General features: G+C 38.7%; 1 protein-coding gene across 4 annotated transcripts in view; it reads left to right on the top strand.

Moving 5' to 3' along the window:
* Nucleotides 1-17925, top strand: part of ncanb (neurocan b) — a 109401-nt gene that overhangs the window by 68643 nt on the left and 22833 nt on the right. For all 4 annotated transcript variants that reach the window (XM_053238159.1, XM_026924298.3, XM_053238158.1 and 1 more), the window contains one exon: nt 16203-16316. In XM_053238159.1, coding sequence (XP_053094134.1) covers nt 16203-16316 — 114 coding nt within the window. The remainder of the gene's footprint in view (nt 1-16202; nt 16317-17925) is intronic.

Raw genomic sequence — 17925 nt, 5'->3', positions numbered from 1 at the left:
TATCCATAAATTTATCCCTAATGAGCAAGCCAGAGGTGACGGTGGCAAGGAAAAACTCTGTGTGACAATATGAGGAAGAAACCTCGAGAGGAACCAGACTCAAAAGGGAATCCTCATCTGAGTGACACCGGATAGTGCAACTGTAATTCCCTTCTATAGTTGTGTCCTACATGGTCGAAAAGTGGAATTGTGTAACCAGGAAATTCATTATAGTTTTAACATAAAGTCTAAGTTATCAACTGTTCAGTGATGGAGACTTGCGTGCAAAACTATTTGTGGCAATTGCAGTCCTAAAGCTATCATAGCAATTGTAGTCCTAAGCCATCAACAAATTGAAAACTGTTTGTATCAATTGCAGACCAAAGCCATCTTCATGGTTTCTAAGTGTTACAATCCACAGTAATCTCATGTAATCTCATCTCATGAGGCTGTCCGTGTGGGGCCATCCTCAGCAGCAGCAAGTGATTTCCAAGTGATGAGAACTCCAACCAGAAGTAGGGCATCAGGGTGTACTTGGAGGTGTCTGTAGAAATCACTCTGGTTGAGCCCATATTTCTCCTTTATAGATTCAAAACTTTGGAGTCTAGCCTTGCTGGAAAATGTGTAATAATTTGAAATTCCTTGTCTAGCCCAGATTCAGAATTTATCATCTGTTCTGTTTGGGAGAAAACCGGCGTCAAAAGCACACCATCTTAAAATTCCAGAAGCATCTTCCAAACCACATAATTTCTTTGTCTCCTGCCAAATTTTTTAATAAGTCATTCCATAGAATTGTTTCATCAACCATTCTATTCCTTAATTTGTTATCAGCAATCAAGGCAGCTAATGGAATTTCTTCCATCATTGCACCTATTATATCTATCCATCTTGATGAGTATGTTGGGGAACTCCAACAACCTAATGACCTTAACTGGGCTGCGTAATAGTATTGTCATTAGCAAGGGAGACCTCACCCACCTTTTTCTTTACTTAGATGTTTTATATCTTATTCTAGGTTTTTTTTACCCTGCCAAAAAAATCTTGATGTTAATTTATCTCATCACACTCCAATCTCACTGCAGATCTAAAACATAGGGAATCATAATTCTTCAGTACTTATTTTCATAATTTGATTATGTAAATAAAGGCAAATATTTGTGTGTAGTATATTCAAATTCAGATTTTGCCTTTTTCTTTTCAAGTACTAATATATTGTCTGAATCAGTGCCATTATGTAAACAATTTGTTTAGGATTCTAAGAAATTTTATTTAACAATCAATCCTGGCAAGCATCTCCCCAAGGACTCTGAAATCTGCATCCTCTTCCAGAAAAAAAAAACAAAAACATAAGTTTACATAATTTTTCCAAGGCTACTCATAGCCTTTGTAAGTAGTCGAACACACAACTGTAGCCAACAGCCGTTACTGGAGAATGACTATTCATGAGTGCTAGACAAAAATGCTTCTGTCCTGTTGTCTTTTTATATAGAAATGTTGATCCCTACACTGTAAAAATTTTGTAGATTTTACAGTAATTTATTGGCAAGAGGGTAACAAACAACTGTAATCATATTTACTGTAAAGTACTGTAATATCTTACACAGTATAAAATAATAATAATAGAATACCTAATCCAGTACATTTGCTCATTAGGATGATGCTTTTAAAGTAAGCAACATACAATTGAGCTGAAGGTTAAGGGCATGGTAGTTTGTCAGTGGTGGGATTTGAACCTATGGCTTTCTCATCTGTAATACAAAGCTTTACCCACTGAGCCACCACAAGAAGTTCAACTAGCTTACACTCATTCAATGCAATCTTTTAGTGCGAGTTAATTCAGTGGTAGAAGTGAGGGAATCAATGTAAGCTAGTTGAGCATGTTGTGGTGGCTCAGTGGTTAAAGCTTTGAGTTACAGACAGAAAGCCATGGGTTCAAATTCCAGCAGCACCAATCTACCATGTTTGGGTCCTTAAACAAGACCGTTAAATTGTAGCTCAGTTGTATCAGTTGTAAGTGGCTGTTCTTGTTCTTTTTAAAGCATCAGCCAAATGAGCAAATGTACTGGGTTATGTGTTATCTATGTAAGATATTATAGTACTTTACTGTAAATATGTTTATAGTTTATTATAAATTTTTACAGTACGTTATTGGCAATCCTTTTGCCAGTGCATTACTGTAAAATTTACAGGCAATTTTTTTTACAGTAGCTTTTCTGGTGTGGATAGAGATATTTTACTACTAACTTGTTTATTTTTCAGGTAGGTTACATTGAAATTTATCACAAGTTTTTTCTTGATTTATTTGCTTACTTTTAACCAAAAAAAATCTCAAGTTAATGTGTATCTATTCTGAATTGTTTACATCAATTGGTGAAACAGGAACAGCTTGAAAATTGTTGTTTCTCATCAAAACAAAACAGTTCTCATCTCTCGTTCGCACTCAGTCCATTTACCAAGCTGGAACGCTGCTCCTTTCACTGCATTTTCTCTTTTTTTTTGCTGTAAAAGGAACTCTATTCCTTTTCTTATTGCAGCTCCTCTTCCCCGCCAGCTTGTTGTTATTTTGCACAGAAGTTGAATGGAAATTGCTATATACAGCACAGATGAGGTGAGAGCAGCCCTATGGCTCTTTGGTCTTTTTCTCTGGCAAAATTCATTTCATTGCCTTCACCAGAGTGCGGTATACTTCTTCCACTGCTAACCTCTCAGACCTCACAGGTAAATCACAAAATCAATTTATAGACAGGCAGTATAAGGAAAAATACTCCAAATTTCACACATTTCCAGATAAAGAGCTGAAAATATACCCATTCCCATTCTCATAACTGCATTTCCTGGGTTCTTTGCATAGAGACCAGTCCCTTAATTGCATTTGAATGATAGATGAAGGCTGCTCTATTAATAATTTTGCAGTGTAACCTATGGGTTCAAAATACCTTAGACTGTAAGTGAGGAATGCTGTTGCCATTAGAGCACTCTCAATCCTCTCTTCCAGATTTAGTGGCACCCACACAATTTTAGTGACACCATTAAAGAAAAGAACAAGGTCCTTTTGCTGTAGGATGAAAATACATCAGTAACTCCATCTCTTGAGTGTTCTGCAACTTCTTCAAGTGTGAAAGCACTGTGCTGTAGATAAAGCAATGTTCATCACTGAAAATCTGTCCTCATGCTGGCCCTTCAAGTTTCCTGTACATGGGATCACTCTTCAAAAGATGCTAAACATCATTTGCCTTGCTTTTTTCTTTGATGCCATCATTCATTCATTCATCTTCAGTAATTGCTTTAAACACAGTCACAAGCACAGTCTCTTTGGATTTGGATCATATCCTGAGAAACCTGAGAATGAGATGGAGTAGTAGATAATAGATGGGACAGCAATCTATCGCAGCTCTCCATGCACACACATTCACACCTAAGGGCAATGTAGCAGAGCTGATCCACCTACTGGCATGTTTCTGGGAGGCAGGAGGAAACAAGTGAACCCAGTGGAAACCCACATGCTATGTGTTACACATGCAAACCTCCACACAGACAGTAACCTGAGCTCAGGATCAAACCAGGAACCCTGGAGCTGGGGGTTGTTAATCTTACCCGCTGTACCACCATGCCTTCATGCCATTAGACATATTAAACTATAGTTTGCTTGACGTTCTCAAATACAGCCAGATGAGGCTGCCACATTTTATGCAGAAGAACTGTCAAGAACATACCCAGTTCCCCAGAGTGATAAGGACAAGGTTCCAGAGCTTGTGTTTCTCTGATTCTCCCGATGTGGGACATGAGCTCTGATGATGCTGGTATTCCATCATCTCGGGAGAGGCGACAAAATAAACTATAAACAAAACATAAGCTCAAGCTGTGACACACACAGTATGTGTGGGGACAAAAAGACTTTCCATGAAGTTACTTATTAACCTACCAGGTGGCTGTGTTTTCTTGAAGATGAGCCCTGGAAATGATAAAAGAGTGATTCCCTTATCTTGAAAAAAATAGAGTTACGATCACGTGATGTATGAATAGTGCTGTTGTCTGTACCTTCCTGCAGTAAATAACCAACACTCGTCTCATGGTGAGTGAAGGAAAAAAAGCAGAATGAATGCTGAGATTTCAAGCACAGGGTTATGGTAATATTCTGAGACTGAAGAGACGCCTGAGACGCCTTAATCTGCACTGTAAAAATACATACTTACACCATTGTATAATGGCTCTTGTGCTGCATTTTTATTTTGCTGGAATCATTATTGAATTAGGTAGAAATGAAAAAATAAAGTTTGACTTTCATTTTTGTAATTATGTTGTAAATAAGAGGAGAGGTAGAAAAGGCAGTGAAGCTGTACCTCCTCCAGACTCCTCAGTTGCCTGCTCTACATTACAGCCCCACAAGTGTGGCCTGATAGCTCATTTTAAGCACACCTCAAATGAACCCAGTCAGTGATTAGCTCTCTAATAGCCGAGGCATGATGTCTTCTGAGCTGTATTATTCTCCTCACTAAATAACCATGAGAATTATTGTTCTCTACTGTCTAGTACAACAGACTAGATAAATAGCCTAGCTTTTAAAGGACAAGACCCTCTGGTTTTATAATTCCTACACCCAGGAGTGAGCTTTTTTCCGAATAAGTTGTCAAGACCGAAAGTGTTTTCTTGTTTCCTGTGTGCTTTCATATTTGTTCTGTTTGTTTTCAGCATAGCTTCCTAAATCACTTCAAATCTCTTATGGCATGCTGTGTTTGTATCAGTCACTGCCCCCCCCTCAAATATGTTTATCTCTGTTGTCCCCCTTTTCACACACTCAAACATGCACATGCTGTTGAAGACAGCAACGAAAGTGAGCAAGCTTGACCTCACCTCACCACACAGAGAACAGAGGGCCTGTCAGATCACAGAAGCAACAGTTTGAGATGTTGTGACATGTCTGCTCATTAGGCTCTGCAATGCTCCCTGAGTTGTTGCACTAGCCCTGTCAACAGCATCCTGTGCCTGTCTGGCTTAAACCCACAACCATGGCTGCTCTAACCTCCAGAGCTGCTCTCTCTGAGTGAAGCCAATGATTTCTTGGAAGCTGTCCAGCATTCCACCTTCAGCCAATAGTATGAAGGGCAACACAACAACATGACTGCTGGACCAACTGTGAGAGTTCCTAATTTACAGTCCTGGGGTTGCACTAGTTTTTCTGATGTGTTTACATTTTTAGGAAATAGTTTGGCCAAAAAAATTAAACTCACTTGTTTGCTTCTTTAGTTTTTTGGACTGAAGTAAAAAGCTCATGTTGCTAACCAGTAATGAAAGTATAAAGATACAAGATTAGCCTTAGATTAACCAGCTGCATTTATAAATCATCTGTTAACAAATCTCAAATAAACTTGCTTTATGTGATTTCAGATACTGTTATCTATAAAAATGGGCATAGCTAAAAACAGTAATAGTAGCTATCTAGCCAGAATCACATTCATTCTAGGAGCATATTTACTAAGAGAAGCAGTAATGCTAGAAGTTTCAAGAATTTTATTTGTGGTGGTGAGTGTGGCCAGTTTAGCAGGCAATCTACTAAGAAAAGACACAGACACAGGCATTTTTCCTAAATGTCATTCTGTGAGCAAATTGGCACATAGAGGGTGTTTTACACTGTCATGTGTTAGTAGAATTTGTGAATCTCAAACAACCTGAACATACTTTTCCTGTTTGGCCAGAAAGGGAAGAGCTCCATTTGGTGAGGGGTTACAAATTATTTTGATTTCTTCCAATACATGTTTGATAATGTCAAGCAGGCATATATTAATAATAATAAATTAGTTTCTTTTCAAACAGTCATGTTGGTCATTTTAACATAAATTACATAAATCATAATTACATTAATAGCATACAGTGGATATAAAAAGTCTACGCACCCCTGTTAAAATGGCAGGTTTTTGTGGTGAAAAAAATTAAACCAAGATAAATCATGTCAGGACTTTTCCCAGCCTCAATGTGAAAGTACAACGTATAAAAATTAAGTGAAAAACAATCAGAAACATTTTAGGGAAAAATAGGAAAAATAAAAAAATTACAATAACTTGGTTGCATAAGTGTGCACACCCTTTTATAATTGGGGATGTGGTGTGCAAAGAGCTGACAAAGCCTGTCGAACGGAATCGATCAGGAGAGGGGTACAAAAAAATTTCAAAACATTATATGTACCAGGGAACACTGTGAAGGACATTATCAACAAATGGAGAAAATGGAGCACCACAGTGATATTACCAAGAACAGGATGCCCTGCAAAACTGACAAAAGGACCAAGACAAAAACTTACCAGGGAGGCTGTCAAGAGACAAATGGCAACATTAAAGGAGCTGCAGGAATATCTGACAAGTACTGATTACTCTCTGCATGTGACAACAATTTCTCATATTCTTCACATGTCTGGGCTGTGGGGTAGGGCGGCTATAGACAGAAACCCCTTCTCACAAAAAACATCCAAGCTCAACTAAATCACCCCAAACCATGTGGCAAAATGTGTTATGGTCTGATGAGACCAATTCCAAAATGTGTAATAATTGCATAATTCCAAAAGGTATGTTTGGTTCAAAAAAAAAAAAAAAAAATTCACCTTTCAGCACGACAATGATCCAAAGCATACATCTGAATCAACAAAGGAATGGCTTAACCAAAAGAAGATCAATGTTTTTGAATGGCCGAGCCAGAGCCCTGAATCCAACTAAAAACCTGTGGGGTGACCTGAAGCAGGCTGTGCACAGGAGATGCCTTTACAATTTGACCGATCTAGAATGTTTTTGTGAGAAAGAGTGAAAAAATATTACCAGGTCAAGATGTGCCACGCTGATAGATAGTTCAGAAGATTTTGCCGAAGTTTCCACTTCAGCATTCCATAGTTTTTTTTAGTATATTTACAGCTCAAAACACAAATTTCAAAACATACTGTGGTTACATCAAACTGTCAGATATTGTCAATGGACTTAATACAGCTCCTTCCTTGTGTCGATTTCACATAAGAAAAATGGTCAGAAGGTGAAAAACTCATGTAACTGAGACATTCCTCTGTTTTTGGCAAACTCTGCCGCATGAGCGCAAACTTCATGGAACTGTTAGAATTAGGTCTTAATACTGATATGTGCAAGTTTGGTATTAACTCCTCACTACTCATGCATAACTCAATTCTGAATACAGCCCAAAGTCAGTAATAACAATCAGCCTTTAGAAATTGGAATAGGTGGGTCATTACAGTAATTTACTACAGTAATTGTTAATAATCCAGTACACTCCTAGATGTAATATGCAATGAGGCAAAAGCACAAAACAGAAGTGACCATCCCTGATGATCTTATTAAAGGTGAGATGCACTGCCTTAAGTAAATCACAGTATGGCCTCTTGTTTGGTATCGCTCCACTGCATAAATGTCTGTAAGTAACTGAATGGCTATTGATCAAACCTGTATGATTCAAGAGTGTCAATCTTTGACTCTGTCAGTTTTCATAAGCATTGTAATATAATGGATTGTGGTTGTACAATTTTTGTGTCTCTGTCACAGGGGTGCAGGTCTGTGGGACTAGCATGACATTCTGGTTTTAATCCCCAACTGTTTAATTAAAGTGTTGGCATATAGTTCCCTGACAAGAGTACTTAGTGCTCCATGTTACCTCAGCCTGAGCTTACAGGTGTCATGAAGAAGGAAAAAAAAAAACTCAGGACGAAATTGAGGCAGGAAAGTTTGGTTAGAAGCAATTTGTTTATGATTGGTTTTGTCATTACTCTGGAGCAATAGTTATTCAAAGTGCCTACTAAGTGTTTACTGAGGAACATTAATTGCATAGTTGCATTTACAAAGAATTTGTTTTGAGCAAGACTCAGCATGAGACGAATCAACGCTGAGCATTTGTCGCCTCTCTCACATGTCCCTCTCTCCCTCTGACAGTCCCGATCCCAGGTACAATTCACAGCCAATTTCATTGAAAAACCCTATTCTCAGCTTGCCACGGCAATTACATTGAAGGCAATCAGCATCAACGGGACACACAAGCCATCCTGAAAGACACCAATTTGTCCTTCAAAAGCAAAATAATAAATGCTAAATAATCGAAAAAATACTGTGTCAGGATTCAGAGCATTCCCAGAACACCATCAGTGCTGACAAATCATTCTGACCTGAGTGGAATTATTAGTATGTTTACAGCATTCTGTGTGACTCCTCATGAGCGCATGCTGTGTGTGCAGTTCTACAAATGCATCAAGAGTTCTGAAAATCCAAAGTATACACAAAAAGTTTAAGCAGTCAGCACAGGTTCTGAGGTCATTTATAAAATGTTTGGAATAGAATATAAATGTTCAGATGAAAAGCAAGTATTTTTGCTGTCCTACTCCTTGCTAAAAGGGGAGCAAAAGAGTTTTTTTCCTGTACTGAGACCGTTTGTGAATCAGTGTACCCCAAATCAGCATTAGGTCATGTGGTCAACACTGTTGCCTGCGTTATAAGAAGGACAAGAAGAGCTGCTCTTTGATAGCATTCAATGATGGTACAAGAGGGCTGACAGCCAAGAGGAGACTGCAGACAGCCACTGCATAGCAAGTGAGCTCTGCCTGCCTCTGTCAGGAGCGTTTACATTTTTAATCATCAGCGTTTGAACCCAGCAGCACTGGCTGATAGAATGTAATCCCATGGAGCTTTCTGTGTTCTTTCAAAGAAAGTCTTTTGGTGATCATATTGATCTTTTTTTTTTCCTCTCAAATTTTTAGTGCTTTATTAGATCCCACTGGGTGGACACTAAGTCCAGAAGAAATTGTTCATGGAGCCATGTCGGTGAAATTGTTGATTGCATTTTGAGGTCTCATTTATTAGAGATGGGGGCCTGTTTACATTTTATATGGCTGCTCGTTTACAAATGCCTTGGCAGCCAGTGAAATTGAAAGGATAAATCTGAGGAGCGTGAAATGAAAGACCCAACTTCAGGCCCCAAGAACTGCATGAGGCACTGAGAAATGTGTCCATGCCTGGAAAGTTGATGTCAGGTTGGTGCCCTCTGGGATGTAGTTCAATGGCCAAGGCTGCTTTCACATATTTCACTTGTGCAGAGCCTACAAATGTTTTCAGCCCAGTCACTGGCCCGATTTGTCTGAAGCTGTTGCTACATGCAGCTGATGTAAAGGACACTTGTTTTTCTAGATATGCAGCCAGAAGTGCTTCTCTTTCTGTATGGCAGGATGCTTCATGTCTGACTCAGCTTTTTTTTCCAGCAGACCCTTATTTGGAACAGCTTGCAGTGATGCTGGAAACGTGATGCGAAAGTAATGGGCTGTGCATCCTCAGCAGTTTTCATTAATTACTCTGTCTGCTTTTTAGTAATTATAGATTGTTTTCTTCAAACTCAAAAGTCAAAGCTCACTTTAATTTCATATCCTTGTACCGAAATTAAGACTACTCCTCCAGGATACTATATTACATAAGACTGACAACTATTAAACGGTAACTGGTAAAGTTTTAAAGGTCAGGGGGCAATAGATAAGCCATACTGAGAGAGAAAATAGTGCACACACTTTATAGTGGGAGTAATAAAACATAAAAAAGTGCAAATAGACATTAAATATTAGAGCAAATAGCTCACTGGAGACAGATTGGGATGACTGAAGGATTGGGGATAGAAACTGTCCTTTTGCTGGCTGGTGCTTGACCAAAAGCTTCCGTATTATTTGCCGGATGACAGCAATGTGAAGAGGTCTGGGCTGGGGTGCACAGGGTCACTGATGATACTGTGCTCCTTCCTCTTACAGCATTTCTTATAGACGTTGGAGCTGAGTGGGGGCAGTGACCCGATGATGTGATGGGCTGATTTCATTACCCTCTGCAGGGCTTTGCAGTCTGATATGGTGTAGCTGCCATACGAAACCGTGAAACTGTCAGTGAATCAGCTTGCTACAGTAGCTCTAGGGAACTGTGAGGGGTTTTGGAGGATAGCTTTGGAGAAATTGATACACCCAATTGCTTGTATATCACTAGAAAGGTAATGATTATAAGCTAGAATAGGTGAGTTTCTAAGAGCTATTTCCTCAATACATGTCAATAAACTAATAGACAGCATATCTGTCTACTTCCTTCAAAAACTGACAGTTTTTTGTTTTTGTCAACTTTCTGGGAGATGTTGTTGTGCCAGGCACCAGACAGGATGTCTTGTCCCCACAAGCTAATTCATCCTGATGGAATGTCATCCACACAGCAGCAATGCCATCAGCAACTTGGTGACAGTGCTGGTGCTTTGCATGACCACGTAGTCATGGTAGAGGTGAAGTGGGTAGAGATGAGCATCATGAGTTCTGAAGGATGATAGATAGAGATGTACATTTCCAGAGGCATGCATAGTGAGTATTTCTTTTAAGTGCACTGAATTTATTGAGGAGTCTTGATTTGTGGTTACCAAATATATTATCATATCATATTCTTGGCAGTCAACTATTGAGACTGTTTTGAATTGTATAAAACGTTCACAATTCTATGCTAGAAAGTACAGTTGTTAGATATAGATACAAGTTTATTAACAGTATATGTACAGATAGATTCAAATATACACCAGGTGCACTGTGACAAGGGTCTTGCCCCAAGCTGTGCTTTTATCTTTTTTGGCAAAGTTGGAGTGGCAGTGATCTTTACTTAACAAGCCTAGGCCTTTATACCACAGAAATTTCCATGCATTCTCTCTTGCACTATTTAATTTTGAGATACTTTTTAAAGCTACTGGATATACGATTTTTGTAGAAAAATGCAATTGCAAACTACTTATGGAAGAAAATTCCAATTCAAAACGTGGGTTGTGCAGCATCTTTCTCCGTCACTCAGATTAATCTCACGGCTGTGAGCACACACATTCAGAGAGAATTCAGGGCTTTGAAATATTTTCTTTATAATGTTCTCTATTACTTACCATTTGTTCTTATGATTGAATCAGGGTTTTTCAGCTTCCGTAAAATGCATTAAGTCTTCAGTGTTCCAAACTTCAGTGTTGCAAATCATATAGCCATCCTAACCATGACATAGTCTAGGTGAAATTGTAAATATAAGCATAAGTTGCTGTCAGAAATCATGACTGCCATGCAAAAGTAAAAAACACAGATTTATTATTATTATTGATTTTGAACACAGCTCTTGACTAATTGCTTGAGTGCTGCTTAGTTATAAACTGTCTGAGTTCAAAGTGCCATCTCAAATCACTGACATTATGAAATATTGATTTGAATGACCTTTATCTATAGGTTGTATTTGAAAATGTGTTGTGTGACTACATTAAAGCTGTTAATGCAACTGAGCATGGTAATGAGGGAGATGTAGTACTACTTCAGAAGCATGCCATTTTGCTCTGATTAAAACCCAAACCTTGTGAAAGTTCTATCTACCACAGAGCAGATTGTATATGCGTGAAAATGCTGTTGAATGTGTGATCATATACATTATATCCACTGAAAAGTAAATTACAATTATTTGTGTACTGTTTTACCAATAGACATTGTCACAATTCAGTTTCACAGAAACCCAGATGTAGATTTAGTTCCCTAATGATAAACACAAGCGACAGTGGCAAGCAAAAAACTTGACAACATGAGGAAGAAGCTTTGAGAGGAACTACTAGACACCAGATGTGTCTATAATCACCAGTGTGTTTATAATCATCCCTTTGTGTTTTTAGTAATGTTACATCCAGATTGATAGTTGGCATAGGATGTACCAATGACTGTGGACTGTGCAGTCTATTATTAATTCATTTTATTTCACTTACAACTGAAGTCAGAAATGGGTATAGTGTTGTTTTGGGCATTGGGAAATAAGAAGCAAATAAAACACTGCCATAATGTGCAAATGTACTTCAGTAAAAAAAGCAAAATACACTGGCAAGTAGGCTACACCTCCTCTCACTGGATTGGTTTGCATCTTCCTACTGTTACAAAATGCTCTACTGTGTATTTCCTGTCAGTGTGATCCTCGGAATTGTGATGGTAAAATCATATATCTTAGTTTTACTGTATTCTAAAATCTCAAATACACTGAGGATAACAGAATGACAAAGAATATGTTTTTGAGGTTGTTTTCAGTGAGTTCCATTACAATTCGTCTTAAAGAAACTTTTCTATGTAATGTGACTACAGTACTGAACCCTAACTGGCCGAGTGGCATGAAAACATGTTAATACTGAATAACCTGTTTCAGAAGACTCGTGTCGTATTATGAACAGAGTATGTGATTAAGAAGGGTGATATGGAGATGGCTTGTATGCGGATGTGTTGTGATGTGGTGGAGGAATGGAAGATGCCCTTTTTTCTGTGCATGGTTTTCTGTGATTAGCTAGAGAATACATGTACTGTAGATTGGCTGCATAATCCCTTCTCCGTGATCCATGGATTGTCTGTCTAGACATGTTACACCTGCGCTGCATCAAATCAGCTGGCTCTTTGACTCTGAGCTATCTCCTGCTGCTGCAGTGCGTTATAGGAGAGTGCTACTTTCATTCTAGCACATTCCTCTTAACTGTAAAAAGTTCATTGGACAAGCAGTAGGGGAATCATTCTCAAGGCAGAAAGAGGAAGAGATGATCCAGTGGGTTTTCACCTTTGGCCTTACCTCACAGCCCATGAGATATACCTACAGATGTTGTGTAGACTAATGGCTCTCATACACCAGCTGTGCCATAATTGATTTTTCCCTGAGGTCTAAAATCAGTTACAAGCAAGCAGACCATTTGAACTTTGGTGTGTGTATATGTGTGGGTAGGCATGTTTATATCTCTTGGTGGGTACCAATTGTCCAAACAAGGATAAATATTTATGATTTTTTTTTACCTTTTTTACCTTTACCTTCATATGATCAAATATTAATACACTATTCAGAATGGATAGATAGCATTCTAAATGGATGCATAAAGAGTTATTTTTTTAAATCTTGCCAGAAAAGTTCACAGGGCATCTGGTTGACAGTAGTGGTGATTATCAGGACTGAGATCCTGTGAGATGCAACAGCAGATCTGAGCAAGCCTTTGGGTTTAATTCCGAATACAGATACGGATATTTGAAGCACTAAACAGATATGGATAGTGTCATTGTGTTACACCTCTATTTTGTGGGGACATTTGCCTGGTGTTCATGAGGAAAACTCCCTTTTATTTGTGTTTGTTTGTTTGTTTGTTTGATTTTACAAAATCTAAAGCTTTTATTTAAAAAACTATGAGACAAAATGTTTCCTTTTGGTTACTGAAATGAAAGTCAGGGTTGGATTTACTATTAATTATCTGCATTAATACCTACAGTATACAACAGAAGTGAGTACACCCCTGTGCAATATCACCTAAATGTCGGCTCTGTGAAGTTGGCACCCCATATAAATAAATTGTCACCAAAACTATACCATTCGTTTGTGCTGTGTTTGTGCTGATTTGTGCCGTTTGGCGTTCAAGATATTAAACATTCTTTTTTTGGCCGTGTGACGTCACTCTCCACCCCATGTCGTCCAAATCGCTCCAAACACCGTTTGTGTTTGTGCTCGAGTTGTTCCGGTTTGTGCCATTAAAACAAACGATGTAACTTCCCTTCATGAGATACAAGAAGAGCGTTTTCGGGAGCGCTGACGTCACTCTCCGCTTTGTTTTGTGCCGTAGAAAGAAACAACATAACTATAAACCAAAGTACCGCGAGAGCAGAGTTCTGCGATCAGCACTGCGTAGTTCTCCAGTCGTTCTCGCGGTGCTTTGGTGTCTACACCGACCGGTCTGCGCAGCGCCGCGTGAAGCCTGAACATAGCTAATGTCTAAAGATGGGAACAAGTTATGTTGTTTCTTTCTACGGCACAAAACGATTTAGACGACGTGGGATGGAGAGTGACGTAACGGCACCTGAAGGAAGGTTAGTTGTTTGTTGGATTTAAGGAAAAATCCTTGTAACCGCGTTTCTTTTAACAGCACAAACCGGCACACACGAACGCCACCTGTTTTGGGTGATTTAAACGACGTGGGGTGGAGAGTGACGTCACTGCCCCGAATAATAGGTGTTATTTCCAAGTCAGGGAGTCTTCTTGTTATATCTCGGGAAGGAAAGTAATTACAGGGTTTGTTGTAATGGCACAAACCGGCACAAATCGAGCACAAATGAACGGCACCAATTTGATACGATTTGGACGACATGGGGTGGAGAGTGACGTCACACAGCCAAAAAAAAAGAATGTTTAATATCTTCAACGCCAAACGGCACAAATCAGCACAAACGTTCATTTTTGCGGCACAAATCAGCACATAAACAGCACAAACGAATGGTATAGTTTTGGTGACAATTTATTTATATGGGGTGCCAACTTCACAGAGCCCTAAAGGTCAGATGATTCAAAATTGTATCACCTTACAGTAACTGCATTACTTCTAAGTTGAACAGTCGGGTATTTGCTCTGATGTAAAATTAAAAACTAACAGTTTAGATTTACTATATTAGAAATACAGGCCCCACAGTAGGAACTCAATGCAACAAAAGTCAGTATACCAGATCAGCTTCAGATCTTTTATTTTTTTCAATACTTCGTATGTCCACCTTTATTTTTGATGACTCAATCCTTGGCATGGAGATTACCAGTGTTGCACAAATTTCTGGAGAAATGTTCTGCCATACTTCAGAGACAATTTTTTTCAGCTGCTCTCTGCTGGTTGTGTTGCTCTACCTTTCTCTTTAAAATGCCCCAAAGGTTTGTATATATACTTGTATACAATATACTTGGCCAGGTCATAGTTTTCCCTTTTTTTTTTCTTTAGAAACTCTTGTGTGGTTTTGGCAGTGTGCTTTGTATTGTTATCATGCTGGTATATTCTTCTTCTGCTAAGCTTTGGGAGACTGGGAGTCAACTTGTCAGCCAGTATTTTGGTATATCCACAGGCATTCAGGGTTCCAACTATAAATGTCATCTCCCCAACACCTTTAGCACTGATGCAGCCCTATATCATCACACTCCCACCTCCATTCAGTGTGGTAGTCCTGGCCAAGTTCATGCCAAACATGCTGGACCCCATCTGAGAGGAACAAATCTATCTTGGTCTCATATGACCAAAGAACGTGCTCCTGATATTCATCAGGCTTCTTTTCATATTCTTTAGCAAAGTTTAATCTTGCAGTTTTGTGCCGAAGATCAAGCAAGGATTTTTTTTTGGACACCATCCATAGAGGTTAACATTATGCAATGTCATTCGCACAGTCTGAGCTGTCACAGAAACTCTGAGTTCCATTAACCCCTGTGCCAAGTCTGAAGCATTTTTCCCGTCTGTTTTTCAGAGCTAGACTGCATGGAGCGCACTGTCCGGGGCATCATTTTAGGAGGACGGCCACTGTGGCTCTGATTAGTAGTACTTTGGCTCGTTCTATACCTTCTGATTACTGCTGCAACTGTGTTCACTTTTGTTGCACTACTTTTTATTTTGGGGCCTGTATTTTCAAAGTATTTGTTTTTTGATTGTTCATAAGAGAAAATACTCTACTTGTCAACTTAGAAATAATGCAATTGTTTCATCCATTTGAGAGGTGATACAATTTTGAATCATTTGACATTTGAGTGATATTGCACAGGGGTGTACTCACTTCACAGGTCCTCACTAGAATAGTGTGCATACAGTTTGTGTTTTAGTGTGTGTATGAGTGTGTAAAATGTGTGTGTAAAATGCATTTAATTAATTAGATGCTCACTATAATTAAACAGTTAGACATAGTGGGAGCATTTACTTATTACATAAAGAAAAAAAGCCTCAAAACAAGGTAGCATTTATTTGAAAACACTAAGAATAATAAAAGATTTTCCTTTGCACACTGAGGTTAAGGTTATGGTTAGGATTAGTAGTTATTTATCTACAGTAATAGTTTTGTGTAAAATATTACCCATGTGGTGTGGTCCACTCTTTTTTCTTTTTATTTGTATCTGATTAGCTACTGAATTATAATAAATGATATTTATCATATGCCCCACTGTTCCTCAGAAAACTTAATTGATGGACCTAAATTTGAGTGACTGACTTCTTCCTTTGCCCACAGATACTGTACATCTTTAGGTGGTCCAATTTTGAATGTATTTCTGAATAAAGCTCTTTACTCTTTAACAGAGTTTGTTATGTAAAAACATCCAAAAGTTAAAAACTTGCGTGTGCAGTCACAGTTGCTAATATGATTCTTTTATCCAGTACATTCACATGAATCTTTGCTTTCTTTGTTTTCATTTCTTTGTCAGATATTGATGAATGTCAGTCAAATCCATGTCAGAATGGAGGCACCTGCATTGACGAGATCAACTCTTTTGTTTGCCTGTGTTTACCCAGCTATGGAGGAGCCATGTGTGAAAAAGGTAATTGAATAGCACTCTGACTCCCACACAGACACACAAGCAAACACACATGGAGATTGGCTTTAACTGATATGTCCTGCATAGAAAATCTGCTACAATTCTGCTGCTAATTGATTGAAATGCTTGACACATGTGGAGAGTTGTTATTCTCTTAACAATTTTATTAAAAGTTTGTGTGTTTGTGTAAAAAAAAAAAATCACATTCAAACACCAGGAAAAATGTGCAAGCTGATTTCCTAACAAGATCAAAACTGTAATAAAAACAAATTAGCATGTTATTTGTGTCTGTGTGTGTGTCTGTGTGTGTGTCTGTGTGTGTGTCTGTGTGTGTGTCTGTGTGTGTGTCTGTGTGTGTCTGTGTGTGCCTTAATAGATATTTAGTTTCGGGCGTTTCTACCTAAAAGTTACCTAAAAAGACAGCGCCTATGCAGACAGATTCATTTTTACTAAATGTTAAAATTGGTATGTGTTCACAAGAGGCACATTTGCCCATTTCCATCATTTGAAGATAAAATAAAACCATTATATTTTATTAGTCTCTTGAAATCATGCCTTAGTAGCTCAAAATAATAATGAAGTGTCTCATAATTCTGACCTTATAATAGTGATAGAATATCTTTTCATTAAATTTACTTCAAAAACAGAACACTCAGGTCTACACTATTAGTTTATGCTCATATTGTATTTTAAATGTTTTTTAATCATCTAATTATATATTTTTTCATTTTTCATCAATCTTTAAAGGCATAACTTACACTATATGGCCAAATGTATGTGGACACCCATATGTGCCCATTCCAAAACTATGGGCATTAACATGCAGTTGGTCCCCCTTTGCTCTTTTTATAACAGCCTCCACTCTTCTGGGAAGGCTTTTCACTAGAGTTTGGAGTATGGCCATAGGGATTTGCCCATTCAGCTACAGGAGCATGTGGTTTCAGGTGCAGTCGGTGTTCCAGTTCATCCCAAAGGTGTTCAGTGGGGTTGAGGTCAGGGCTTGGGCGACTCGAGTTCTTCCACTGCAACCTTTCAAACCATGTCTTCATGGACCTTGCTTTGTGCACAGGGGCATTGTCATGCTGGAACAGGTTTGGGCCTCTTCCAGTGAAGGGAAGGGAAGTTGTAATGCTACATACAGAAAGAGAGATGTAGACAGACTATGAGTAGGAGGGAAGGGAAAGTGGTACCGTGGTCCATATGATCGCTCTGCTGGATGAAAACGCACCTTTACCTGATTACTTGGGTTCCAGTCAGGCCCCTGGTTCTCACACGCAGGCAGGGAGTGTAAACACACAGATTAGAGGAGAAGGAACCCCTCCTTCAATCCATATCCCACACACTCACACAAACACTCTTTGTTTTTGGAGATTGTATTAGAAAGCAACCTGCTGTGGTAGAGTCTTCATGGTTGAGCTGGAGCAGCAGGACATTGTGGGGGCGGTTATGTCCATTCTGCCTCCTTCATAAAGCAGCCTGATGAATTTTTAAAGACTGACATGCTGTAGAGGAGAAGCAGAAGTCTGGATTATAACAGAAAATGTTAGTGTTGCAATGTGCAAGATTGAGATTGCTGTTTTTTGAGTATGCAAATATATGCATTATTGTCCTC

This window comes from Pangasianodon hypophthalmus, chromosome 11 (genome assembly GCF_027358585.1).
Source record: "Pangasianodon hypophthalmus isolate fPanHyp1 chromosome 11, fPanHyp1.pri, whole genome shotgun sequence".
Lineage (NCBI taxonomy): Eukaryota > Metazoa > Chordata > Actinopteri > Siluriformes > Pangasiidae > Pangasianodon > Pangasianodon hypophthalmus.
The sequence above is the reverse complement of the archived record's forward strand: the minus strand, read 5'-3'. Positions and strand labels throughout refer to the sequence as shown.